This window comes from Pezoporus flaviventris, unplaced genomic scaffold, assembly GCF_033815535.1.
Source record: "Pezoporus flaviventris isolate CSIRO_AGI_PZ_B2104156 unplaced genomic scaffold, CSIRO_AGI_Pfla_v1 ptg000073l, whole genome shotgun sequence".
Classification (NCBI taxonomy): Eukaryota; Metazoa; Chordata; class Aves; order Psittaciformes; family Psittacidae; genus Pezoporus; species Pezoporus flaviventris.
Genome location: NW_026892621.1, coordinates 1,642,414 through 1,669,427, shown reverse-complemented (window position 1 = coordinate 1,669,427; position 27,014 = coordinate 1,642,414). Strand labels below are relative to the sequence as shown.

Here is a 27,014-nt window from a genome sequence, read left to right as displayed (position 1 = left end):
CCCCCCCCCCCCCGGCCATCGCCGCTCTTCTCCCTCTAGAAAACGAGAGCAATGCTCCTCTTGTGTGTGTGTGTCCCACTCTCTTCTTCCTTTCCCACTGCTGCTTGGCTCGGGCTTTTCCAGCCTGGAGCAAATCTACCCCTGGGCAGGCTCCGCAGAGCTCCGCAGCGTTCAGGTTAGACCGCGCTTAACAAAGCTGCAGGCGTGTGGTTCGCTTTAACAAATTATCCTCCGGAAGCTTGTACTGAGAGACAGTTAGAGCACCGTGACTATTGGGAACGCACACAAACTGCATGGAAGCCTCGAAACCGAAATCCCGTTTCCCAACCCTGCTGTGAGGCAGGTACTAATTTAGTGCGGCCTCACGCGATGTAATTCGTCAAGGAGACTGTAATTTACTTAATTTTTCCTTTTATTAAGTCGCAAGATATTTGTAAAATAATCTTCCAGCAGCTGGCTCTGCTTGAATCTGTTTCAAAAGTGTGATGTAAATACAGTCTCACACTATTTTTGTTGCCTATTAGGGCTTTCTGGTAGGTGATACGACTGAGAGCAAGGAGAAAGAACACCACACGTTTATTTTTAAGATCATCATCACTAGCGATAAAAACTTACGGGAAGAAGTGAGCACACTCCCTATCCGCATGCAAAGAAACTCCAATGAGAAAGATACAACTGGAGGACTATGCACACAACGGGTACAATGCGGTGCAGCTTCATGAGCTGCTTCAGCTGTGTTTAAAGGGACTAGCAAATTCCCAAATTAAATTACATTACTTATGGCAAAGACAAAGAGCCTGACACAGCAGGAGGATGCACTGAAGAACTGTGGATTTTTTTTGTTCCACCTGTCTCCTTGTCAAAGGTTTAAGTATTTCTATCCATATCTTGCTAGTAATCACATAGCCGAAGTGATTTAGCTCCCAGTAACTGTGAAACAATAGCAAAAGTGCAAATAATCAAATGCAATTCATTACATTTGGATTTTTCAGCAGTCAACTTCTGAGATTCTGATTTTCACTCAGCAGATTAATATTTCAGACCAGAGGAAAACAAACACCATACCTAAGCAAAGTATTTACCACTGGCCTAATCACTGTCCATGCACTTGGCTACAGCAGGCACTTATTTACATCCAACTCACACATGTAATCAAAGAGGCAGCGACTATAGGATCAAAGCTTTATTTGGACTGTAACACAGTATATTCATGGATTATAATCCTTGAGCAAACAGAATATTACAGTAATGAAGACTTCTGCATTACAAATATGTTAAAACAGCTTGCATTTGGGGTGATATTTAAGGTCACGTTGTATCTGAACGCAACTATTAAAATATTATGAAAATTACCATTATGGAGTAAATAATGTTTTCTTTCAGATGTAACCTCTAAAAGTACATTCCATTTCAAATTTGGTTTTCTAATTTTTCCAGTACCAACAAGCTCAAACTGAGCATCTACATCCCTGAGCTGCTATATGTGAAAAAGAGAGAAATGAAGAACTTTAAGCACAGTCTAAAATCTAGCTCCCTACACGACCCCTCATAAATGCAGACAAGAGGTTACCATAGTAAATGTCAAATATCATGTGTCTAAACCATCTTATTATTTCATATGTACTCTCAAATTAAATTAATAGGCTTGAGAAAGATTCTGCAGAGTAAGAAATCTCTCATCTGAGGGAAAAGTAACATGCCTTCTGCTACTGCCCCCACAGCCAGAATAACTGAGAAAGTAAAAAGCTTGGGAATGTGATGGGAGAGGTGACAAGATGGGTGAACAGGCTGTGCTCCTGGGTTAGTACTGTGGTTACTCATCTGTGCATAAACCTAAAAAGGGATGATTAATTATTTCTTCTTGTAAGATACCCAAAGATTAATTTACAAGCAGACAAACCCTTTGGTTTTCCTCATTGCTCTTCTCTCAATTGCTTTTCCCCACCCACCAGAAAAGCACAAGCAGCAACAGGCTCTTAGGACCACTGTAGCTTATATATACATGTATTTTTAACTCAAAAGGGCAAGCAGGAAGTAAAGAATGTAGAGCAAGAGGCTATCTTCCAAGGGAAAAACCACCCCAATATTTACCCAAGATGTGTAGAAAATGACACAAGATACATATATATATGATAAAACATATATAATGTATACTTTGTATTTTATATAAAAGCTTGGAATAAGATAGGGCATAACTGTATAGAAGTTACAGCCTTGGTGTGGTAAAGAATACCTATTCAAGATCTCATTTAAAGCTGATACTAAACCATACTGGTATCAAACAGTTTAGGGGAAGTTGGGTTTGTTTTTTTTTTTAAAACACAATTTAACATTTGTTTTCTCAATTTGTCTCTAAAGAAAGGCAAGTGGCAAGCTAGCTCAGATGTAGCAATTAAACTGCACTCAGATCACAGTAGAACAGGGATCCTGTGTAGCTGTTTCCTCCCCCTGCTTGCCCCATGGTCTGTGCCAAACCTCCTGCACCTCAGCATCCCTGCTGCGCTGCCCCTACACTGTTGCACTGCTTCAGGCATGTGCAGTTGCCTTTTTGTATATAAATATCCCAGACCTTAGGCCAGCATCAAGGCCTTCACCTCTTGAGAGCAGTCACCTATACACACTCCTGCTTTAAATGTCTGTCTTCATTTTTGCCTTTTCTGGACATGCTCCAATACAGTTTTCCATGCACTTGTTGTCCAATTGCTTCTAAAGCTATGCTGCAGGAAAAGAAGTTAATGCCATTTTCATCTTAATCTCTTTACCCAGTAACAACAAAATAATCAGAAACATGCTCTGAGCAGCTAACTGCAGCGTGGAATCTACACAAACACTGCTCACAGGTGCCTGTCAGAGCACACTACAAACTCGCCACCCAGCAGCCAAGTCAGCCCTATAGTGCATGCTGTCCTTCCAGGGAAATCAAAAGCAGCCAGGAGATAGTGAGCATCTGCATTGTGTCCCCACACTTAGGTGGAGTCCAAAGAGATAAAGACCCAGATTATTCACATGTATAAGTAATTATGGGGCCAGACTTTAGTTCAAGTGATTTCTCTTTGGATGCAAAGACCAGGATGAATCCTAGTCTTTGTTAGCAACTAACTGCACACCCATCCCCTCATTCTGGGCATCATGTGTAATAGCTTTTCCCTTCTTGTCTGCTCAACTGCTCAAGCAAATAACTTCCAATTATTTGCTTTTTACATGTGAACTCTGCAATTCTAAGAACCATAGACATTCCCGCTAAATCAGATTGAGAACCACACTGTGATGTTACAGAAGACAGTATTACCAAGTTGTCTCTGTGACAGAACACTGAGTAGGTATAAAATTGCAACGGTCTCTATGCCAGGTTTTGTTTTTTTCTAACTTCTCTGCTTGTAAGATGAAAGCCTAATTTGATATTTTTGTAGTTATATAACAGTTCTAATATTTTGTGACATTTTGTATTGTGACACTATAGATGAAATTGTCATCGGACTGACACCCTTTACTGTTTATTCCTTAATTACAACTGTTAACAACACTGCAGAGAAGCGTGCTAATCTGCCATCACATATTATGAAAACAACGTTATTGTTACAAACACCAACACCCACTCAACAGGAGAATTCTAAGATGGCAGTTTCTGCAAAAACTCACCACTTTAATGGACACTTCAATAGTAAAAGTTTTAAGTGAACCCTTAATATTACCATCGAAAACATACTACGATTATATGTCACAGCTGAAATTCTGACGATACTGTGTCAGTGATTCTTTATGCTACATAGAGATGTAATTTTTAAAAGTAAGTTTTATCTCTATGGATCATGGAGCTGTACAAAGCAGCTCACTGGTAGCCTAGCAAAATCTGCAATGATTACATCTTCATATCCTCAAACACTAGCAGATTTTTTTCTCTCCTACTTTCAGGTTGGGGGTGGATGTTGTTGCATGAGATTAAATTTTAACAATATATTTACTCAAGTCCAGGTTCTTAAAAAAAAAATAAAAAAATTAAAGATGTTTCTTTTTCTAATCTTCCTTCGCTGAGGAAGGATTAAATTTCTGCAGGCCAAGTCCCACACGTGGAGGGATCTTTCACTGAACTGATACTTCAAAGAGCACTGCACTGGAGCAATTAAACTTTCATACCAAGTTAAGTCCATTGCACAGTCAAAACTCACTCACACTGCACCTCTGCAGGAGTGAGCTGAGGAGCTGTTCAATGGTTGAAAATTAAACTATTATCTCCTCAGCTTCTTCTACAGTCACTGCCAGCTACCTTTCAGTTTGCTTCTTCCAAACTTTTCATGCCTAAGCAAAAGTTCTCACTTGTAGCTTACATCAACAGGAAGAAAACAGCATCAAGAGCAGCCAAGAAGTAGCAGAAACCCCTAGAGATCTGTTTACTTCCTCTTGTCTGTACCCAGCCATCAGAGAGGAAACACAAAGCAGGCAGCAGGAGGTCGGGAAAAGCAGCAGTGGTGACTGGAGTGAGGTGTAGGAGTGATGAAAGTGGCAATGACAAAAATCAGGGAAAACAAGATGCGGAAATTCAAGGTGCTCCTTCTACAACTGCTCTGCTGAAGGTTTTCACACAGACTCCTGGTGCTACAGCAAGGCTTCTTTGATGCAAACAGCCCACCTTTCCTGTTAACCGTAAATTCCCTCTCTCTCCTTCATGCACAAAGAGGCATACAGTACAGATAACTGCAGTGAAGAAAGAGAATGCATGAATCTGTCTTTACTTGTCACACTTATATGTAGAAGCAGAGGATTAAAAATAACCTAAAACTCTTCTCATACTGAAAAAGCAATTGCTTTGGTGGGTTTCTATACACCAGCGTTTCTCACTTTTGATCCTAAAGGCCCCTTTGAGGATTGCTGCTCTAATACAGCATAAAGTGTACACAACGTGGCAATGGAAGCAAATTACCCAATAGAGTTCATTTTCATTTCAATCATTTACATTACATGATATCCTGTTGCCTGATCTGGATGATCTTGTCTGCTTAAGCCATAAATTGCAAAGCGAAATGAAACTAGAGTGTTTATTTTTGTGAATCTTCTGGGTAGCTTATGTTCTGTTTTGCAGTTTTCATTTTCTTAAAACCAATAGGAACTTCTGCTCTTCCTAAAAGAAACTCTTCCCACTTGGGAAGAGATTCTTTTACTGATGCCCAATAGAGAGTCTGAGAAAGACAGAAGAAAAAAATAAACTTCATGTCAAAATCTGTGTCAGCCTGTTTCAAAACCAATACAGATATGCAGTGCATTAGTAAATCTTGCTTTCTGAGGGAACCAATTCAGAAAAGAACAACATACTTACACATGAAATTGCAAATGTCTTGTATGATAGAACATATCAGCCTGGAAAGATTTCATTCTGCAGCATGAACTGTGAAGTGACTGAATGTGCCCTCTTGTGGTACGCAACAGATCAGTTCAAACCCTCACAGTACCTTTAACAAAGTATTTTCCATGATTATTAACTTTTCCAAAAGCAGCTTTTACATTTAAGTATGCATGTTAGTGGAATCTAATTTTTGAAGTGGGAAAAAGTTGTTTAATGTTAGAAACAAAGTGCTATGTAAACTGGTTATCCTAGAAAAGCTGTTGTGATGTGGTTCACAATATTTGAGTAAAATTTTTGATGTGATAAATCACTTGATGAAGTAATTGGCTCCAGTACTTGCATCACAAACAAAAAAGACAATAAAAAATCCTGCATACTTATCCTGTGGTCTATGAAAACCACAATGGACTACCTCACCCCTTCTCTGCATTATACTCTGCCTCTGAGTAATAGATTTAACTACTTTTTTTACCTAGGCAATGGACACACCGTTCATCATTTTTATGTCAGCATCCTAAGGATAATTCTGTAGGATTTTGAAGAAAAATTTAAGTGCCATGTATATCTTTCTACAGAATAATGTGAACAAAGAACTGTATCAAGCCAACACTTCATCCATCAATGTGAGTAATTTTAGACACTGATGTCCATTCAGAAAAAAGTAACTTCGTAGTAGGAAACGTTTATGGTGCATTGAGCAGTTTTTCTTAAGTATGTAATGCAGAAGCAGCATACCACAGAACAGAGCATCTCTCTGCAGAGGTGTTGGATTCCTGGCTACTCATTTTGATCCTTACATGTAACTCAGATATAACTATGGCTCTTGCAGATTTACAAAAATATTTTCTTCAACAGATTTACTCAAAGAATCTTTTTTGACAAGCATATGTGCTGTCATACAAAACTACTCCAACTTAGCAAGCTGGGGATCCATTATAGCCATAACTTTCAAAGTATATTAATACAGGCACATATATGGCTGAGAGAAATATGCTCAGAAGTGTTTTGGAACAAAGCACGCACAAAAATCTGAAACCATGAAAGAAAGTTTTCTTTTCCCATTATTTATAGCACTCTTCTGTAGAAGTATAAAAAGAGGCTGAAATAGGATCTTCTCCTTCAAATAGTAACTCTGTTCTCTCTCAAATCCAACCGCTGCTGCAGAGTGTAGACATCTCTGCAACCATGAGCAATTGCTCTGTGTTCTCCAGTTTGCACAGGTGTTGGTCTACGCACCACAAGTTTAACAGCTAACACAGGCCAGAGTAAGCAGCAGTCCAAAACTGATCCAAATGACTCCAGAGGAGTCTAAAACTACTTCTGAATAGGTTCAATATTAGGTCCTTGGCATCTTTCTTAGCATAATTGAATATGTACAAGTATCTAGTAAAAAGTATATTCTTTTGCCTAAAAATCTCTAAAAAAATGAAGAAAACCCTGACTAAATGGTCACACTCAGTGTGCACCCTGTCACCATCATACAAGTAGGCTGCTTACAAAATGCAATGACAGACAAAAAACTTTTAACAGTAACCAGAACAAGAAGTGATGCCTCTCATTGAAGTAATAGCCTAAGCATTACAACACTTGCCCAGCAGGTGTGAAACTAGTGTACAAACCACCCCTCTTCACAGGCTGACAGTGCTAAAACCTGTACCTTTCCCCTCTTTTGACAGTGCCCTAGCACTCCAATCAGTGTGGGACCCTCTGTGTTACTATGTGTGTGGAAACTAAGCCACCATAAAATAAAGAACCCACAAACCACTGATGCAAAAAACACAAGTGGGAATCTGATTCAGTGGCCTTGTGGTTAAAATGTTCAGTTTATATGAGGAAGAGCTGTGCTCCAATTCCTATTCCCTGCACTGTTTCTGGCCTCATCATTTATTCATCACTGCATAATACTGATAACAGTGTTGAGAATAGGGAACTGAACTTAGTATGCTGTATCAGGATAATATCTGGTGCTCAGAGTAACTTGCTTTTCAAAATTTTATCTTTAAATGTTTTAGGAACTACAGGTTGAGAAGTAAAAATAGAGTGCTCCTGCTGTAGCAGTACTTTCCATACAACCATAAAATAACTCTGAGAAGTGAAAATGTCCCTGTTCATGCCGATAAACTCTTGACCCTAAAATGTAAAGATGACAATCTGTGGCAAACTGAAAACAGGATGACCATATAAAACAAACCAAGTAACTTTGACATAACAAACACAGTAAACTCCTGATATTCACAATATTCATTTTTATATTTGACTTCATTTTTAAACAGAAGTTCATAGAGATTTGAAAGCTGCTCAATATTTCCACCAGAATGCTCCAGAATCTAGGGACCTTGCCCTAGAATTTAGGTTCAGCTTTGCTACACAGTACACAGGCCTTTGGCTATACCAGTCATTGGATTTTAAAATCAATTATTTTCACTTTAAAAACATGCTTCGGGGGGGGGTGAAGGCACAATATTTGGTAAACAGCAAATGAAAAGACAGAATTCCAGGACTTACTTCTAACTTAACAGTATCGGGATGTGGATGTAAATGCACTCTTTCTTGCAGCTTTTTTTCTGCTGCTTCTATATCCTAAAACACAGGCAAAGTACATTTTAAAAACAAACACTAGTAATTTCAAAAGGAAAATCCACACTCACATAAAGACATTTAAACATGAATAACTCACGTAAAGACATCTAAATGAACTGAATAAACCCATTACAGCTAAACAGCATTTGAATATTAACAGTGAAGTTCTACTCTTTCTGTTCTGAAATCCAACTTGCAAGACCAACATCCTACAGTTTCTAAATATGTTTGCTGTACCTTTTTGGTATAAGAATAAATTTCATGACTACAGAAGACCGTTGCTGTAAAACAGTGTTAGTTAAATTCTGTTCTGAGAGGAACAAAATGGTTTTATCTGCGTTGCATGAAGCCTCAACTATGTGCTCTAGCTACTGTAACTGTAAAGTAACTAGGCAAATTATGTGCAAGATCTTTACTTCTTAAGACAAAGATGACTTGCTAATATGCATGCATAACATGTGCACAAAAATGTAGAGCTGCAGCAAGCTGTTCACCAGACAAATTTGGATGACAATGCACCTCACATAGCTTTCTTACAAAAAAATCCACCCCAGTGTTTGGGTTTCTGCTTGGCCAGTGGATATGTGCTGGATTCACAAAGGCCTAAATAATTTAAAGGAAGAAACAACCGAAAAACAAGAGCAACAAACAAATCAAAACATCCCCCTGAACTAAGCGCCCTCCCCCTTTAAAGTTCTGACCCATTCTTGTGGGCTTAGTTCCATACCCAAACATTGAAGAGATTGAGTGGTGGGCAGATGAAGAGAGACAGAAAGGCACGTGGGAGTGGGGTGTGAAGAAGCCAAAGCTGAACAGAGTGGAGGGGGAAAGAAAGTATAGCAGATGGCAGAGTTGGGAGCAGAGAGCGGGTGTGAAGAGTACAACAGAAAAACTAAATGAGAGAGGAAATTCCCCAAAGGGACTTCCCAAATATTCACCACCACTGCTGCTGAAAAGAAGAGTGAGATTCTGGAGGAGCATATCCATAAGAGAGACCAAACATGATTACTCGTATTGAATAATGGCCAATCTGAATACATCAATAAGCAAATAGTGCTTGACTCAAGCTTAGTTTGAAAAATATGACTCAAATTCGGTAAAGTATGATTAATAGAAGCAAAAAACAGCCATATTTTAGTTGAAGTTCAACTTACTGATACACACTCAGTTAATTCAAATTACAGTGTTCATCTTACTTTATTTCCTGTTACAGCATGACTGTATTCTCTTGCATATAATTACTAACGTAAACCATGCAAAACTATTCTCCATTTTCTACACCAAAGTCCACACCCTTGTAGGAAGCTAAAGGATGTCTGAGAAAGAGCGAACTGAGGCTCAGATTTGGAAATAGTGACTGATCTTTTTCAGGTGTGAAAAGACAATGGGATAAACATACAAGAAGAATATGAGCAAAAAATAGAAGCCACTTGAAGTCACAGTACCAAAATAACAGAGGCCAGCACAGTCTTCAGGAACCTAAGAAAAGAATTTCTCTGTTGCATGTACTTTGAACAGATACACCACTAATAGCACCAAATGAAGCTCCTATCAGTATGGCTCAGATGGAGCCTAGAGAAGTTATCACCATACTGAATAGAAGGATCAACCAGTTATGTCCACCTCATACTCTTCCACAGAATTTTCCTTGTTTCTCATTTCCTGTAGGAATGCTCACAGGAAGGAAGACTATCAGTCAAGATAATTATTTCTTTATATACTCCACAAAGTCATTGGAATGTTTATGCTGATAGGAAATGAGTGTCTTTTAGGCAAGAAAGAAGATGGCAGTTGTGTGTATATGTTTAGTAGAGAAGGTCACTTTGGCATAGCCCAGATATTGGATGTGTCTTTTTGTTGCTCACTCTAGTTGTATGCTGTGCAGTCTATTGTCATTCAGAATACTGATTTAATGACAGACAGTGAAATAAATTTTTGCTGGAAGGTGTAGTATGCTTTAGAAAATAACTAGAACTACTAAAAGATTAGATGGCACTTTTTGTGTGTCTATGCAACTAGTTAGATTTTTAGGAAAAATAAATCCTCATCATAAATATAAAACTAAATACATCAGCAGTGTAAAAACACTGTGGAAAAAACACCCACAAATCAAATATGTCACAGAACTGAAAAAAGAGAGCATCTTGCAGTGCTTCCCTTAAAACCACAAGGGCTGGAACACAAACAATTCAAGCCCCTTCCCCAGAGGTAAAATGGAACGCATGACACATGCATCACTTTTAGGGGACCAAATTCAGCTGTCACTTATATTGATATCAGTCTGGCAGGTTCCCACTTCAATAATTCTACAATTACATGCCTGTGAAGGAAAGCAAATTTGGTCTAAATTACCTTCCCAAAACTAATTAGTACATAGCATATTCTTTATTTGCTATTTCATGTTATAAGCTGTTGCACAGTAATACATATTTCTAAACACAAGAAATCTTACAAATGTCATGAATAAGATGGCAAATACTAGTCTGATTTCTGCTTTTATTACAACATTATACAAGTACCAGATTTCCCTCATCTGCAGTCTCCCTCAAAAGACATAAAGGAAAATACCCTTACAATTCTGTTCAAGTGCCAAACAAGTGCTTATAATGTAAAAATTTCAATTAAAATAATGCTTAGTTCCCTGCCTTCTACTGATTAAAAAATAAACTAATTGCAAAATGTTTCCCTGTGCATAAATATCAAGCAGCACAGAGAAAGAAAAATGCCTTTTTGCTATGATTGCATCCTGAAAACAACTGATTTTGCTTACATGCAGAAAAGCAGAAATGCAAATAAAAAAATAACACTTCGTCATGTCCATGTATTTTTGAGTAGGCCAAATCAACAACTCTCCACATGGTAACTGTGAAATGTACAGTGCCTGGTATCAGGAACAATATTCTGAAGCTGGCACATTAATCAGTCTTGTTTTCAAGCTTCTCATATATTATTCTGCATAGCTTACCCCTCCCCCCCCCCCCCCCCCCCCCCCCGTTTTCTTCTGTTATCAGAAAGCATCTGCAGGAGTGTATGCCTGATAAAACTAGTATAAAATTAATAGATTTCAACTGATTTATGCTTCTTTATCCTGCAACAGAATTTGTTTTGATACATATGTTTTTGCCTTTTTTCCCTACAAACACCAACATTTTTGACACTTGAAAGGAACAATTTTGAGGATGTGACAGAAGATGGCAAATATCTGTTTAACTGCAGAAATATTTACACTCTGTATATGGCTGAGCTATTGTTAACATTTCCAATACAACAAGCTTTCAGCATGCAGAAATATAACCTGCATTTATTATGTTTGCCTGGATCTGTAAACTGAGAACACATTTATAGAACACAAATAATTTACAAAAATCTATATTTATGAAGTAAAAATCTCTTATAAAATGCATATGGAAAATGGGAGACACAATGGCTGGATCAATGCTCACAGCAGGAGGCTGGAACTAGATGATTTTAAGGTCCTTTCCAATCCAAACCATTCTGTGATTCTATGAACTATGGAAAAAAATAAACCATATCCACTTCTCCCCAGCCTCCCATGGAAGCACCTACTTTCATTTGTACCCAGTACAGAGGGTTTGATTGCCCCCACCCAAAAAGCACCAGAGTCCAAGTTCTTTGTCACAGAAGAGTTGAAGGCATTCCTGATCTGCTGTGTCTACCACTCCCTAAATGTAACTTCCATTTAAATACCAAGAAGGTGTGCAATAGAATTTTACCCACCCAAAATGTGAACATTTTAAGTCTTAACCAGGCTTTGTATGAAGAAACAAAAATTTTTCATGACACAAATTAATCTTGTAATTTCCTAGAGTAAAACTTACTGTTTCAACGAACACAACACATGCAATACGAGCCTTAGTAAATTCAAAGTTCAGAGTTCAAAGAAAATGTTTTTTTGCTATTTCCTCAACAACACACAAACATTTGTCAAATGTATAGTCACATCAGTGGTCAATTGCAATCTCTTCAAACTCAGATGCCTAAGCTAGGGGCTCCAGAAGAGGTTTTATCATTTCAGTCCCTGCCATCAAACCTACATCTTTTTAATTACCCAAATGTCTGCTGAAACAGGAAAATCTTACCTAAATACGACAACATTGTATGTAGAACAGCTATTAACACTATTAACGGCATCACCACTAGGCAGAGCCACAAGCACCAAACACTGCTTTTACAGACTTCCAAGTAAGATTCTTGAAGTCACTCTCCACCTGAGAACTTCTGTCACAACTTCACACAACCATAATGGGAGTTTAGTTCTTATCCTGGACTAGAAGCATTATAGGCTGGTCAGCCTCTGTTTCAAAACACAACCCTGCATCTTGAATCAAAGTGTAGAGGTACTGTGAGTCTTGTCAGACTCTTTAGGTTCTCCTAGGCAGACATGTAATAGCATGTGTTGCATCCCTACATGTACTTAAAAAAACCCCAAAAGAAGACAGTAGCAGCTGCCACCACAAGGCTCATATAAGAAGGGCACAGGAAATATGTAGTGATGCCATCAGATAATAAAGACTTGTCATTTAATACTTTTGGTCAAGTTCCAGAAGAGGGAACTGTATATAGGAGAATTCAACTGATAACTATAGAGCAAACACTTTTTTTAATCCTCTAAGCTACATAACCATGACATTTCAATGCGGTTCCTGGTAGTTGCAGAAACTTACATTTAAAAGTGCTGCATTCCTTTTATGAGCTGCATCAGCTGCTTGAGTTTGCCACGTCTTTTTAGTCTTTTTGTCTCCTAGATAAGTCTCCATCTGCTGTAGCAGTTCTGATCTCTGAGACAGTCTACAAAGGAAAACATTTTGCTAAGTGGGTAGAACATTTTGCTCAGGAGCTAGAAAATAACCTTTTTACCTTACCCAGTTTTCCCTAAACTATGGGGCTAATTAAGCCAGCTGTAGGGTGGGTGTGCTGGGGGAGGGAAAAGGTACAAGGCAGGCATCACCTGCTGTGCTTGTATGAAGCTATAAAGTTGCAACCAGCAGTCCTCATATGCTAAAGGTGCTTAGAAGCACTGAATCTCCCAGAACAGGAAAGACGGGGTGGGTTGGGGTGAGCTGATCAGTACTACTCTTGCTCATTGGCAAGTACTATTTGTTACAAGAAAAGCAGATTTTTCTGAATCATTACTGTATTTGCTTCCCTATCTGAGTTTACAGGGCAACAAAGAAGCAGTTCTATAACTGAGGCATAGAGTGACAGAATCCAATTACCTTCCCCAAACAGGAATTTAATGATGACAGGAGGTTAACTATGGAGATCTTAAACCAGTACCACCACTGGGAGTCAAATACCTCATCAATCTAAATAGCCTTAAAGGCAAGTATGCTAATTTCAACAGTTCACGAAGGAAGAGTGCCACCTCCTGGAACACGAACCGCTTGTTGAAATACCACTGCGTTCTGTGCGGAGCTTGGATTCACTGTTCACACGACAGTCAGCGCAGTGAGGGAGGTCTCCCAAGACCACAATACAAACTGCTGTGAGGCAATTACTTACATCTCTTCATGTCTTCTAGCAAGGTGAACCTCCTGAGCCAAATAGGATGACATTTTCAGTCATTTGCCCCAGATCTGTCACCCTATAAAAGCAAAACCAAGTGAAATTAAAATCTTCCAAAGGCATACATGAACATACACGTTTCAGTATTAAACAATTCCATGTTATAAAGCTGCACACAATATTTATGTATCACCTATCTACACAAAAACCTGCCACAAGACATGGCTACATTGATTTGAATACATGCACGCTACCAATGTTTACAGTATGTTTTAGTATTTTACTGTATTCTAATAATTCATGAGAACTGAAATATGACTTGAGTCATACTTTAGCATTAAGCTTTCTCAAGTTTCAGACACTTACATCCATGCACTTAAACTATGTGCTGCGTAATTTGCGTATTACTGCTTGCATTAGTGATTCCTAGCTTTTGTCGCATTACTCCAAACAGTTATACCTGTAAATATCGTTTATAACTATCTCTCACAGACACAGTTCATAGTGCTTATATACAGGCGCAATGGAAGTAAATAACTTTAATCTCCTAAGCGACGTCGGGTTTTGAGTGTTTGAAAAATTAAGTGAAAACTCTTGAGCTCAGCTCTCCAGTACTATAACACATCTGAAATTGCTTACATCATATTGTGGGGTTTATTGAGCTATGAAGGAGCTCAGCTGCCCTCTGCACACGAACTGAGATCCTACAGCACTTTCCAGAAGGCTTAAAGTGTTTTACGGACACCTCAGAGGTGACTGCATTGCTGTTGTGTTTAGTGATGAAAGAACTCATCACACACTAGCAATGTTGAAGGGTAGAAGAATTTATAGATCCCTTAGGAGAAAATTAGGAAAAGCCATGCTGTGTTAAGACATTCACATGTAACGTTGAAGCAAGTTATTCACACGTGCAGCTCAACAGAGCCATTTTCTAGCGATTTACGTTTTGCCATGGTCTAAAGCGCACTTCCATGCAACTAGCCCATTACTAATGCTTCCCCTCGCCTAGCAAGCAGCACATTCCCTCCACGCTCCTTCCCTCAGCTGGGGAACTTCATGCCCTTTGCTAGCCCAGGCGCCATTTTCCACTCTTCAGGTAACACCTTTAGTGGCAGCTGGAGACAGTAACGCACGGGGAGCACAACCGCACCCACTTCTTGTCTTTAGGGGAGACTAGCCTACACCCAGCAGCGGTAACCAAGCAGGCAGCTGAGCATCCTCCGCCCACAGCGCGGGCACCTCACACGCGGCGGCCCAAGGCGTGCAAGCCGTGCAGGGCCCCGGCCCCCTCAGGAGGCATCGAGGGCCGCGACGGACGCTCCCGCTTCAGGCCAGCGGACCCAACGGGGCACGCAGGAGCCGCCCTTAGCCCTACCATTGGGAGGAAGGGGGGGGGGGGGGAGAGGCCAACCTATGAGTCCACCGGAATGTACCATCCTGTAGGACGGAGGGAGGAGAAGTCAGGCAAGAGAAATTAATTAAATAAATAAATAAATACGAAGACACGGTTTACCTTTAGCCTCGCCGGCTTCAAAAAGGAAAACCACCACCCACCATGGCCTCCGCACCGCCTTAAACCTTCCCCACACCCCTCCTCCCCGAAGCCCGCTGCCATGGAGACGGCCGGAAAGGTGGAGCCTAGGTGTAGGCGCTGATTGGCCCCGTTGCGTCCGAGTAGGCAGAATCAAGCGAGGTCAGGATCCGCCTTCTGCACTGTGATTGGAGGAGCGGAGGAGGCAGGGACCAATCATTGCTGGGGGCTGCGGAGCCGTGGCTGGGACAGCGAGCGTTAGGGGTGAGGGGTTGCCACGGCGGCGTCGGGGACGGGACGGGACGGGACGGGACGGGACGGGACGGGACGGGACGGGACGGGACGGGACAGGACGGGCCGGGCCGAATGGGACGGGAGCCGTCGGCGATTGGCAGCGCTTTGAGTGTTGTTCCGCCGTGATCGCGCAGAGCTCCCCGTCGCACACGCACGGAACATTGGCAGTACTCTGGACCAACTTTGCAGCCCAGATGCGCGGGGTGAACCCACTCCAAAGGGCTGAGGGGGTAGCACTGCCTTTTGCAGAATCTGCTCCTCCCGTTCCGTTCATATTCTCTAGGGACGTAGAGGAGCATTGAAGCCTATTGTCGCTTTGTCGGACAAGGCACAACGTTATGGTTTTGGCACAGAAAGCTTGCTGTGAATGCCAGGCAGATTCTCCACGACGCTTCCAAACGCTATGGTGTGATCCTGTCCTCTGTGTATTAAAGAGCAGAATTTGTTCCAGGCTGAAGAGTTAGAGGCTGACTCGAACACTTTACAGTCAAACTTTCATCAAAATGCACTGAAAAAAGGCACAATTAATCCACTTTTTCTGTGTGTACTTCACAGAAAACATAAACCAAACATTTCTAAGTAAATAACAGCTGAAAGTTAATTTTTCTTAATTGTCATCATTGTTGTCTGATTTACACCCATTTGCAGCTGCAGGTGATTTCTAAAGGTTGCTCTGAAGGCTTGTCTTCCCTGTTTCCCTTCTACACCTTCTCTGATCCTTGTGTTTAAGATGCTTCATCATGAGCCTTTCTTAACACAACAAGATTTTGCTTGTGATTCTTCAGCTCTTTATTTTCTCTCTCTTGTTTTGCCATTCACTGATTTTATATTTCTGTAACAAATTCATATTAATCCCCTTGACATGTAATTGAAGTTCTTTGATGTACTTGTCAGCTTACCTCTGCTTATTGCAGCAGTCAGGTTAAATAGTACTTAAAATCCTATTTTTATTTTTTACCACTGTGATTTAAAGACAGGACTTTCCAATAAATGAAGTAGGAGCCAGTCCTCCTTCCTAATGGTGTGAAAACCTAATGGTTACTGTCTTGCTAAATTCAATGGGAAGCCGAAGTGTTTTGCATATCCTACTTTGAGCTGCACCAGTTCTCTGTAATAGCAGTGATCCTTCTTTCGTGTAGTAGTTAATGAATTTCAGACAGAATAGAGACAAATGGAAGTTTGCTTTACGTAAACCATTATATATGCCATTTGCAGGGAGAATGCAAAGAGCATTTTAGTTAAGCTACAGATACTATCAATTGTTCAGTGTTGCTGAAACAGAGACAGGATGGAGACCATCATTCCTTAATTACCGCTTTATTTGACAGTGCATGAAACACTCATAGCTAATGAGCTATAAGCGCTGCATCGTTTTTTTCAGTATTGTTCTTTTTTTTTTCATTAGAAGAGCAACCCAACCAAATCAGTTCTGAAGCTGTCAAGAATATAAGCTTTAAACAACTTATTTTTGTTGAAAGACTGCTAGCAACAGCCAGAACTCCTCAGCAGCAGGCCGCTTTGGATAGGTGGCTCCTTGTATCTGCACGTGAAGTCAGTGAGGGTCATTATGGAAAGACATTTATAGATAGAAGGCACTTACATGGGGAATCATGGAATAGTTTGGAAAGGACCATAAGATCATCTGGTTCCAGCCCCCCTGCCATGGGCAGGGACACCTCACACTAGACCATGTCGCCCAAGGCTCTGTCCAGCCTGGCCTTGAACACTGCCAGGGATGGAGCATTCACAACTTCCCTGGGCAACCCATTCCAGTGCCTCACCACCCTCACAGTAAAGAACTTCTTCATTATATCTAACTTCAACTTCCCCTGTTTAAGACATTCTCTTGCATATCTGAATGCACTGGGACCTAATGGCAGCATACTCTGTTGTTATATGTGTGTTGTCTGTGTCTCCTCCGTGACAGTTTCCAGTTACACTGCATCTTACAGAAAAAACCTTATCTTTCTAAAGAGCACTTCTCCCCCCCTAGATACTGTGTCTTCATTAGATACTTCTATCTTCATGTTGGATCACTGGTATAAACATCTTAAAAACTAGGTAACTGTGAGTGAGAGCCTGAGGGCTGTATTTACTGCCTAATTGTGCTGCTATGACCAAATGTACACTTCAACACTGGCGTGGTCTCACTGTTGCTTGATCGCAGCCTGCAGCAGAAGTGTTATGTGTGAGACTGGGTACTCCATGAATGTCTAAACATGGATTAAGGACTTCCTGTTAGCACTGAGATTGTGGCCCTCGGTTTTTCTTAACCGTGCAATTCAGGAAGAGGGTTTTCTGGGCGAAGTTGGTGGATTGTAACACTAGGTGGCACTTAAATACAGCTAACAGAACCTTTTCTCTGGTGGAACACAAACCAATCAAACACATTCTGTTCTAACATGCAGTTAATTATATCCTCAAAATGATGTCTTGGATTGATATTACTAAACAAACATGTATAAAATGTAATTACAGACAAGTGAAATAAATAGTGTAGGTTTATAATTGCGAGCTATGTTTTTTGCTTGTAATATGTTACACACCTGTGCGCAGTTTATATAGCTACTATTTTATTTTGTCATTTTTACTAACATTTAGAACGGTGCAATTTAGCTTTATGTGCTTTTATTTACTGCTACCACTTTTTGCCATATGTCAGTTTTGAAAAAATTGACTGGTTTTGTGTATCTATCTGGATTTTAAACCAGGAGTATTTCAAAGGGAAAACAGTAAGAAATGAGGTTTTTCTATGAAACCACTTCAACACTTCTTAAAAAAAAGTATATTTTTAGTTTTTTTACTAATGCTTTGGTTTCTTCTTCTTACCTTCTGGAGGTACACCTCTATTGCTATAGAAGCTTAATACCCACTTGGAAGTCCAACGTCTATCTGTTCATAAACATTCCTGAAGTGATACCATTGGTAAGATATACGAGGCCAACAGGACAGTCTGAGAGCTGTGGAATGCCACCAGAGCAGCTTGTGGCCATCACCTTGGCTTCTGACAGGCTTTTCTATCAACTGCAGAAGTGGTTGGCAGCATTTCTGTCATCAACTGCACAAGACCTGTGTGAAGCTGCTCTATAACAAGCTAAAAAGGTAAAGGTGTGCAAGGAAATACCCCTGCACTGCAGGAGAAGGGTAATAATATGTGAAAAAATGGACTTCTAGTTCCTCTTCCCCCTCACATTCCAGTATACAGAGATTTGCTCTTAACCTCATGGTCATCAGGTCCCATGCCATTCTATGTGCAGGATTACAATTAATTGTCTCTGTGTAGTAAGATTAGAGTTAAGATGAAGCTCATAAATGGTAGGACAACCCAACAACACGTTCCTGTATTTGCATTTTGTTATTTGACAGCTAAGATGTGTATTTTGTGTGAGATAGACTTGTACATGTGTGGAAGTCACCCTTTGTTGAAGAAAGTTGCCAATGCATTACTGTATGCTTAAATAAACCAATGTGCACTATCCATGAGTTCTTGGAATTGCCCCCAGATGTCAGGAGACCTTTTCAGGTGAACCAAAACCCAAACAACAGACTAGGATTGTTTGAGCACCCATCAGCAGTGCAGAAATAGTTGTCCAAACTGGAGACCACTGGGTCAAGTTCAGAACAAGAGTTGACAGACCTGTGGGAAGAGGAAAAAACTTAAAGCTGTGATCGTGAGGGCACAGAGGTGGTGGAACTCCAACTGGTTTGTGTGCCTGTGAAAGTGTGAAGGGCCAGGCCAAAGTGACCAATGCTGAACGAAAAAATAATGGTTGTGGTAGAAGAACATAAGGGAGAGATTGTTTTCTGTATGCTTCAAGTAGAGAGAAAAACCTGAATAGTGGGACAAAGCTTAAGAAAATCAGGATTCAGCTGAAAATTATTTGATTCTTCTTTTGACAAAGATCTTTTTAGGTTCTGGAACAGTCTTTCCAGGTAGTAGTATAGTTGTGAAATATAAACTAGCCTAGACAACTCTTCAGTTTACTGATACACACAGTCTTGTGAAGGGGATGCATGCCCTAACAGATGCTTTCCAGCAGTAGTTTCTACAGCATAGCTACTCCTTTTTGAAGATTTCAAGAAAACAGTTTGGCCCTTGAGTAATAACATTAAGCCTTCTCTTAGAAAAAAAATACTACTACAGGCCTCGACTGACTTTAGCAGATGTACAGGTAGTAGAATGTTTTACAAGTAATTATAAAAACTATTTACAGTAATTAGCTTGAATCTAATTGCTTCTCAGCATGTTAGGATAGTAAATTACAGCTTTATTTCAAACAACTCCTGTTGTCTGTTTTCCCTAAACTGAACACAGGAAACCCGATAAAAACAAACACTTGGAGAACCACCATCCTCAGTTCCTGTTTGAAGTATGTCGAGCAGAGATGCTTAGCTTTGATCTAACAAGCAGCACTTCACTTGCCTCCGTAGACTGCATCCGTCTTCCGCTGCACAGTGAGAACATACTCCTCCTGAGAGCAAGAGGAGGATGCATGTGAAGAAGAGGGACAGGAATACACCTTTGGTTCTTAAGTGAGAGAGTCACATCAGATGATTTATACATGAGAAAGCCTATTTTCCTAGGCTGCCTCCTTAGTCAGTGCAGGGAGATACTTGACAGTGATGAAGGGCTTGAGGCTGAGTATTTGGAGGTGCTCTGAGGGACCAGAGGTATCTTTCTCTGCAGGCTGTGCAGGGAACCTTTTGAAGCTGGCTTCCTCAGATTACTGCCTGTAATTATGTACCTGATCACTGTGTGATCATCTGCTTCAAAACCAACCGCAGGTTCTGCCTGTCACTCCCTAGCGGAGGTTCATTTGAGTTCCTCAACACTGATCTCTCCAACCCCTTGGGCAGAATGCCCATCAGCTTTGGCCTGATCTGAGATTCCTGTTTGAAACCATAGCAAGCTTACTGAGGAGCAAGCCAGTGCCTGGTAATGTTCCTGTGAATCTAATCCCATGCAGGTACTAGTCATTTAAAAAGTCTTCCAAACGCTTTCCCACATTGCTTTGAACAGACTGGACTGTTTAATTTTGTGTCCACTCTTACTCTGGGATGATGATAGACACCATCTTCAGTCTTAGTCCATTTACACTGGGTATACAAGTCAGTCTCTAACTTTTATTCACTCTAAGTAATGCTATTGCCATCTGGTCTTACATTAAATTTCTCTTACTCTGTAATGATTATACATCTACAGAAGAAAAAAATTACTTGGAATTTTAATATATGCATTTATGTGACTGTCAAGATGCCTGATATTAATAGCTTGACTTTTACTGTAAGCAGAGGTAGAAGAAATCACACCACCTTCACAGTTCTGGCACAGTTTCCTTATGAACTGAATTCTCAGCCCATCGTTTCTCCCTCTGGCTCTTGCAGTACAAACCCGAGTGTTCTATTTTTTTATTCCAGTTTAGATTTTGAATGCTTTTATTATGAATTTCTTCAATCCCTGAGAGAAATTAGAGAGGCAACAGTGCTTCTGTTATTGCATAACACTATTTATTGACAATAAAAATAACTGAACTTGCAAAAGAAGCCAGTTGCTAATATAGCCTTTTACTAGGTTGTTGTTATAAAGGTTGAGTCTTTCATTTTTTACAAAAAAGACCATTCTTTTTAAAGAAAGGTCACTCAATCTTTTTAGAAAGATTTAATAAATGACTTTTTCCCCCTTACCAAATTTAGTCTTTTGTTGGAATTGTTTCAGCTCCTATTAAAGCTTCACAAAAAAAATGTACCTTCTATTGTATTTCTTCTAATAGGTTTCTCAGCCTTATAACTGTAATAAATTTGTCAGTCTAGCTTCACTGAACACTGGACTTGAAAATCCTACCACAACAGGTTATAAATATAACCATTTCTAAACCCTTTCAAGAAGTTTCACCCTTTCTTTCAACACATTTTATGTACTCAGCAATTCAGTGAAAATAACCTTTCAGAGTCGTTCTTTAAACTCTTTCTTGGTGATAGCACAAGCAAGTCATCTGATCAGTCAGTCAAAACCCCACGTTCTCTTCCTGTCTCTTCCAGGGTGGGTTCATAGTCTGAGCCAACTCGCTTAAAGCAAATGTTTTCTTAACCGTTCATTCACATGAAATGACCAGCTTGACCCATTTAGGGCCTGATTTTCAGAGTAGCTGAGTGCTTAAAACTGCAATTTAAATGATTTTGAGTGGTGGCCTTAGCACTGCTAAAAAAATAGTCTAACGGCATCTTGTTAGGTAAGCAGAAATGACATTATGGCAAGAAGTGCAAATATCTTCCTTTGCCGAATCTCTTTCCTCTATTTTTCTTCTATGAAATTTGGTTGTTGGTTTGATTTTCTTGTGGTTTTGTTCTGGATTTTTTTAGGAGAGCAGTTACATTTTGTGGGAACACAAACTATTGTTTTGATAAATAATTCTCTTCAGGACATTTCTTAAAGTTTGAATAAATGAACGTAACCGGAATGTAACCAAACCTTTGGAACATTAATAACAGTACTAAAAGCAGAGAAGCAAGCAGCATGATCACATAAATCTAAGAAAAGCAAACAGAATCTAAATATCTCAAGACCTCTGTCATAAAATGAATCAACTTTGCTTTGTAACGCTATGTAAAGAATAAATAGCAATGTATCATATTTGCTTTGTATGGATGAATGGGAAGCAGAGCGAGACAGGGGTTATCTAAGTAATATAAAAGTGTGGTTACTGAACACTTCCAAGGGACATGAATAATCTACAGTAATCCCATATTACAGCACATACTTCAATTCTTCATACTTCAATTTAAACCCCATTTTCCGGTCTACTCATAATCAGCAAATGGAGGAAAAGATGGGCTATCTCACCCCTCTTTGCTTCTGAGGGAATTGCTCAGTTGAGCTCCTTGCAGGCCTGTTACAGGATCTTTGACCAGCTGCGATGGTTATGGTGTGTTTCTGGTCACCTGAGTTAAGGAAAAAGGAAGAAGTATAGAAAAAGCTTTTAGCATGATCATGATAGTAAAGCAAGCTTGTTTTCTGAGAAGAGATTAAAATGTTTGTCTTATTTATCAAAGCAAAAGCAAGAGTATCTGTTTTTTACTAACACAAGTAGAGTTAACGTGAGAGAAAAAAAACGCTTTCTAAGCAAAAAGCTGGGGCTAGCAGAAGGACAAACGGATTTAATCACAGAATGAAGAAACCTCTTGAACACGGAAGCTTGAGGAAAGTGCTGAAACATCAGACAAGTGAACTTGCAGGACAGCCTCTTAGACAGGATGGAGGGGGAGAAAGAGCAAGAAAAGGGATTCATTTTAACACAGACCTCCATCAGTTTGTGGCTGGGAGTCTTGAGACATGGCTTTCTGCGTGACGCCTGGCTTGCAGAGCCTTTCCAATAGCAAGTCTTCCACAGCAGCCGTGTTCTGTGAACAGTGCTGGTGAAATTCCAGAATCACACTACCAGCATCAATATTGCAATCAGCTGGTAGTTGTCTCTGAGAGAAAACTCCAAGTCACCTACTGCTCTGTGCCACTGGCTATGAACAGTACTGCAGAGGGAAAAGCAGTAATAAACCATGTAATGCAGAACTTGTGCAGTCTGCTTAGTTTTGCCTGCTGAGCCAGCCTGCTTGCAGTTGACACTAATGCTGTGGAGGTGTGCAGAGTATTGCTACAGCATTCAGGCCTTGGAAGGAGAATATTCCTAACAAAATACCTCTGTGTTGTAAAGATGTGTCTGTTAGGCTTCCTAATGTAAACTTCTATTTGCTGTGATCTCCCTATGAGCTTTACATTACAAAGTCCTACATGACATTATTTAATGGCTGTTTGTGTGAACCTATTACATAGCCTAAGGCACAGAAAGGCAGGTGAATTTGTATTTTAGCTTTCATGTTGGTTTTCAAATGCTGTCAGTTTAAAATATTAAAATAACAGCAAGTTCTAACAACAGTCTCGGATTTTCTTACCCAGTTGAGTGTCTTAGGCTTTACTGAACAGGGCTGTATTTGTGATCAGAGTTATGGACTCCAGGCTTTAAAATAAGTGGGTAAAAATGTCATTGCTGTCATTGACGTGAAAAGGGTCAGCGCTTGGTTTTCCGTCATTCATGTTTCAGCTTAGCAATAATGTAGTAAAGGAGGTTTTCTTTGGAAAGCTGAAGCAGTAAGTTAAGTTCAGTAAGAAATATGAGAAACTAAATACATTCCAAGGAATGAGAAAATTACTTTCCTTAGGGAGTATCTTTTCTTTTCTTCATTAAACCATATCACAGAAGGATATCAGTTGATGTTCAGCTCTTCAGTTCCTTAAAATGGACAACAGGCAAAATCTGTAGATATAAACAGCAGTTTATACCTGTTTTTAAAGAGCATGTTTTCCTAATTCGATTACAGTTATGCTTTGTGCGTCTGTAGCTGCGCATACATGCATGCACACACATTTCACGTCTCTTTTATCAGTAACATTAGAAGTTGACCAGTTGCAGCCAAATTCAACACCAAATTACTAGTCCCAAAGACATTGCAGTTGTGAAATTTTGTGAGAGCAGATAACTAGTCAGAGAAAAAGAAAGGGTATAAGGATTGCTTACCACTTGCAGGATGTCACAGGGTCCATGTAGGAGGTTTTCCTACCACCTCAAATCCATAGGAAACCAGGCTCCTTGGTTCTGTTATTCATAGAGCTGATTATCTACTTACAATTTTCCTGTATTTAAAGCAAGTGAAATGAAACCAGTTTATATAAGTGATCAAACGATATGCTGCTAAAATATGGACTGCGGTATAAATCACGCCTTTAGTAAGATGCCCTAAATTTCCTCCCTGGAAATGGCTCTTTGTAATTGGCTAATTTCTCAGAATAATTTGTGATACTTTTTTAGACATTGTGCCAACTGGAATAATCAAACAGAACTGATTAAAATTATACTTTCCCAGTTCTATTAGAAAATGTAGTCTATAACTTTTATATACTTTGAAATGTCTTAGACTGTTATAAACACGTTGTCTCCACACTAGAAGACTCATAACCAAGTAAAGAAATGGTTAATAGTCTCTGTTCATGTCTGAGAGTCCATGGGTGTTACCTGTGAGAAAGATCATGGACATACATTGTACATGCAGTACATATATTGTACATGCAGTACATACATTGTTGAGATCCATGGCCTAAATCCTTCCCAATGAGCTGTAGATAGCAAGGTACATCACTGCAAGGTGCTGAAAGTACCTCCCACAAATGTCATCCCTGTCAGTAGAAGATCACTTTCAATGTAACCTGGGTTTTATTTATCAAGCACTTTTGGACGCTGGAGGAGTTGTTTCTGGGGGACATCTGCTTGTACCACTGTAGATACATCATAGAATTAGGAGTAACATTCATTTAAAATTGGAGACCAGCTGAAAAAACTACAGGAATTCATTATGAAAGAAAATTGAGGGGGTTGTTTTTTTTTTCTTAATTAGCGCCAGTTAATTTGGGACACTAAATGTGAAATTATACGAGTCTGGAACTATGCAGTCACTGAGTCATTTTAGAGATGCATTATGAGACAGAATCGAAGTGAATCAGTGAAGAGAAATCTTAAGGGACTTCAGCTCTACTCTGCTGGTTTTGGCTCTTCAGCTGACTGCTCTTTTCCATGAGCCTTCAGTCCTAGCCAGAGAAGAACAACACATGCACCAAAGATACCCACACCAATACCCACTACCCATAGTGATGAGAAGCTGCAGCTGGTGATCCATTTAGTCATTTCATACCATCTCACGCTAGTGTCTGTCTGTGTGGTAAAAGCAACCTCTTGATCTTCATCCTTTTTATGCTCTGCATAATACCCAAACGAAAGGCTAACAGCCATCAGTACAGTGTAGAGCAGGGTGTACTTGGGACCGCAGCTGGAGCAGCCTCTGGCCAGGCAACCCCTATTCCTCTGTGAGAATCTGCAGAGCTGAGTGTGTGACCCCAGGCTGTGTGGCCATGTCAGGAGCAGCTCTCACCACCACTTGAACCAGCAGCTGCTGCAGAATTTGCTCCTCTCAGCTAACAGAGTGTTAATTGCTGGTGTTTAGGATAGAGCAGAAATTGAACATCCATCAAAGGGTGTGCTCTCCACCTTGTTTTGACCCCACACCCCGAGGTGCTTTTGCACAGAAACCTAAGTGCTCCTGATAAGTAACCCAGGATAAGGAGTTATCTTCTAATGAACAATGTCTTTGCAAAGCCCACACTGGTTCCAGGAAAAAAGAAGGGTTTATTTTCCTCTACTGTTTATTAAGAGCTTTTGGTTGGTTGGTCTCATTGCATATGCTTGCAAGACTATGAGGAAATACAAGTGGGAAGGCTAGGAAGTTATGATAACATACACTTGCCTTCTCATCATCTTCTGGTATATTCTGTGTTTAGATTTTGTTTACTAGCTTATAGAAAAGCAATTGGATTAGATTTAGAAAATTACTTATCATTATGTGGGGGTGAGGAGGAAGAGAGAAATTATTCGCTTAATTTGAGTAAGATTTTTAACAGGCAGTTCAATTTCTAGCTACTTTCTAGGCCAAAATAGATGTCTGAAAATCATATTCATCTGAGTGGAAACACTAAGTTAGAAATGGCATCATTCTTTTTAAACTGTCATTTTTTTTCTGCAAAGCTCCATTTGTAGTTACGGAAAAATAAGGCACACGTTATAGAAGTGCTTTAGAAAGAGCCATCCGTCTACAGTCAGGGTGCAGGATTCAGACCTGTTTGCCACACCAGCGCTGATGTTCCAGACAGAGCCTCCCACAATGTAACACAGGCAGAAAAATCTGCACTACTGAGAGTGTAGGAATAGTCATGCAGAATATGGGACAATAGAGGATATCCAGGGAAGGTGATAAGGAACAACAGACATTAATTCTTACCAGGTTCTGACAGTCTGGAGACCAGGCACATCCTGAACCAGAGATTGTATCCACATCTTTGTGTTTACTCCTCAGTTTAAACTCCTTTGTGTAAATGCCCGAGGATAAGGTAAAGAGCACCACACATAAATAGAGAGCAAACCTGTCTCTTCATTATGCATCCACACACTGCTACTGATGATGCACATGGGTCCACAGCTAAAGTCCCAGAGTACTACTACAACAGAATAATTACTATTCCTCATAAATACCTTTGTCAGAGGACTGAACTAGGTATGCATAAAGCTTCCCAGGAAAATATGCAGTAATGCTGAAAGCCAAGAGTTTTAGCGATAAGGTGACAGGAAAATCTTGGCTCCACTAAAGTCAAATTGAACTTTGCCAGTGGATTCAGTGAAGCCCAGATTTTTGCCTTGAGAATCTGCCCAGACCAGCTGCTCATCCTGGATGTCCTGTGAGCATCTCTTGTCTGAAGGGGCTCTAAGGAAAGGTGTGCTGTCACACAATCAAAAAGCTGAATTTTAACAAGAATGTGTGCACAGTGAATGGCTCTGCTGCTCTTTTCTTGATGCTGCTCTTTGAGTGAACAACCTACTCCTTCCAGCTTTGCTATTAGTTTTTACCAAGTCAAACACTGTGGTGAGGTGCTCACGGTTGTCAGTGTTTGCGTGTCACCTTGTGAGGGAGAGCTGGCAAAAGCCATTCAAGTACAAAGGATTTTGTAAAATAGATGCTGGCTTGCTATTTGGATAGCACTGAAAGTAACTTGTGAAAAATTACAGAGTTGGCCATAAACCACTTCTTTTCCCCTGAGCTTTCCATCTTCTGTACGTACAAGTCAAGAAAAGAACCACTCTCGGCCCTTCTTCA

At 40.1% G+C, this 27,014-nt stretch overlaps 1 protein-coding gene and 1 long non-coding RNA gene across 2 annotated transcripts; both read right to left on the bottom strand.

The window, feature by feature from the left end:
• Positions 1-1,168: 1,168 nt before the first annotated feature.
• CEP15 (centrosomal protein 15) lies at positions 1,169-15,120 on the bottom strand. The gene is made up of 5 exons (XM_061472875.1): positions 14,958-15,120; positions 13,442-13,523; positions 12,604-12,727; positions 7,844-7,918; positions 1,169-5,174 (listed from the first exon to the last, which is right to left on the bottom strand). Exons 2-5 carry the CDS (start codon positions 13,492-13,494, stop codon positions 5,034-5,036), a joined length of 393 nt encoding a protein of 130 aa, XP_061328859.1. The 5' UTR covers positions 13,495-13,523; positions 14,958-15,120; the 3' UTR covers positions 1,169-5,033.
• Positions 15,121-18,271: 3,151 nt separating this feature from the next.
• Positions 18,272-22,615, bottom strand: LOC133279333 (uncharacterized). The gene is made up of 3 exons (XR_009746845.1): positions 22,568-22,615; positions 22,111-22,208; positions 18,272-19,741 (listed from the first exon to the last, which is right to left on the bottom strand). It is a non-coding gene; the product is annotated as an uncharacterized LOC133279333 (long non-coding RNA).
• Between the last annotated feature and the right edge of the window lie 4,399 nt (positions 22,616-27,014).

Bases quoted from the DNA above. Each gene is read 5' to 3' on its own strand.
- CEP15 (XM_061472875.1), bottom strand. From the start codon at position 13,494: ATGTCATCCTATTTGGCTCAGGAGGTTCACCTTGCTAGAAGACATGAA. The intron at 7,919-12,603 runs GTAAGTTTCTGC...CCTGTGTTTTAG, and splicing joins GGAATGCAGCACTTTTAAAT to GATATAGAAGCAGCAGAAAA. The intron at 5,175-7,843 runs GTAAGTCCTGGA...TGTCTTTCTCAG, and splicing joins CCGATACTGTTAAGTTAGAA to ACTCTCTATTGGGCATCAGT.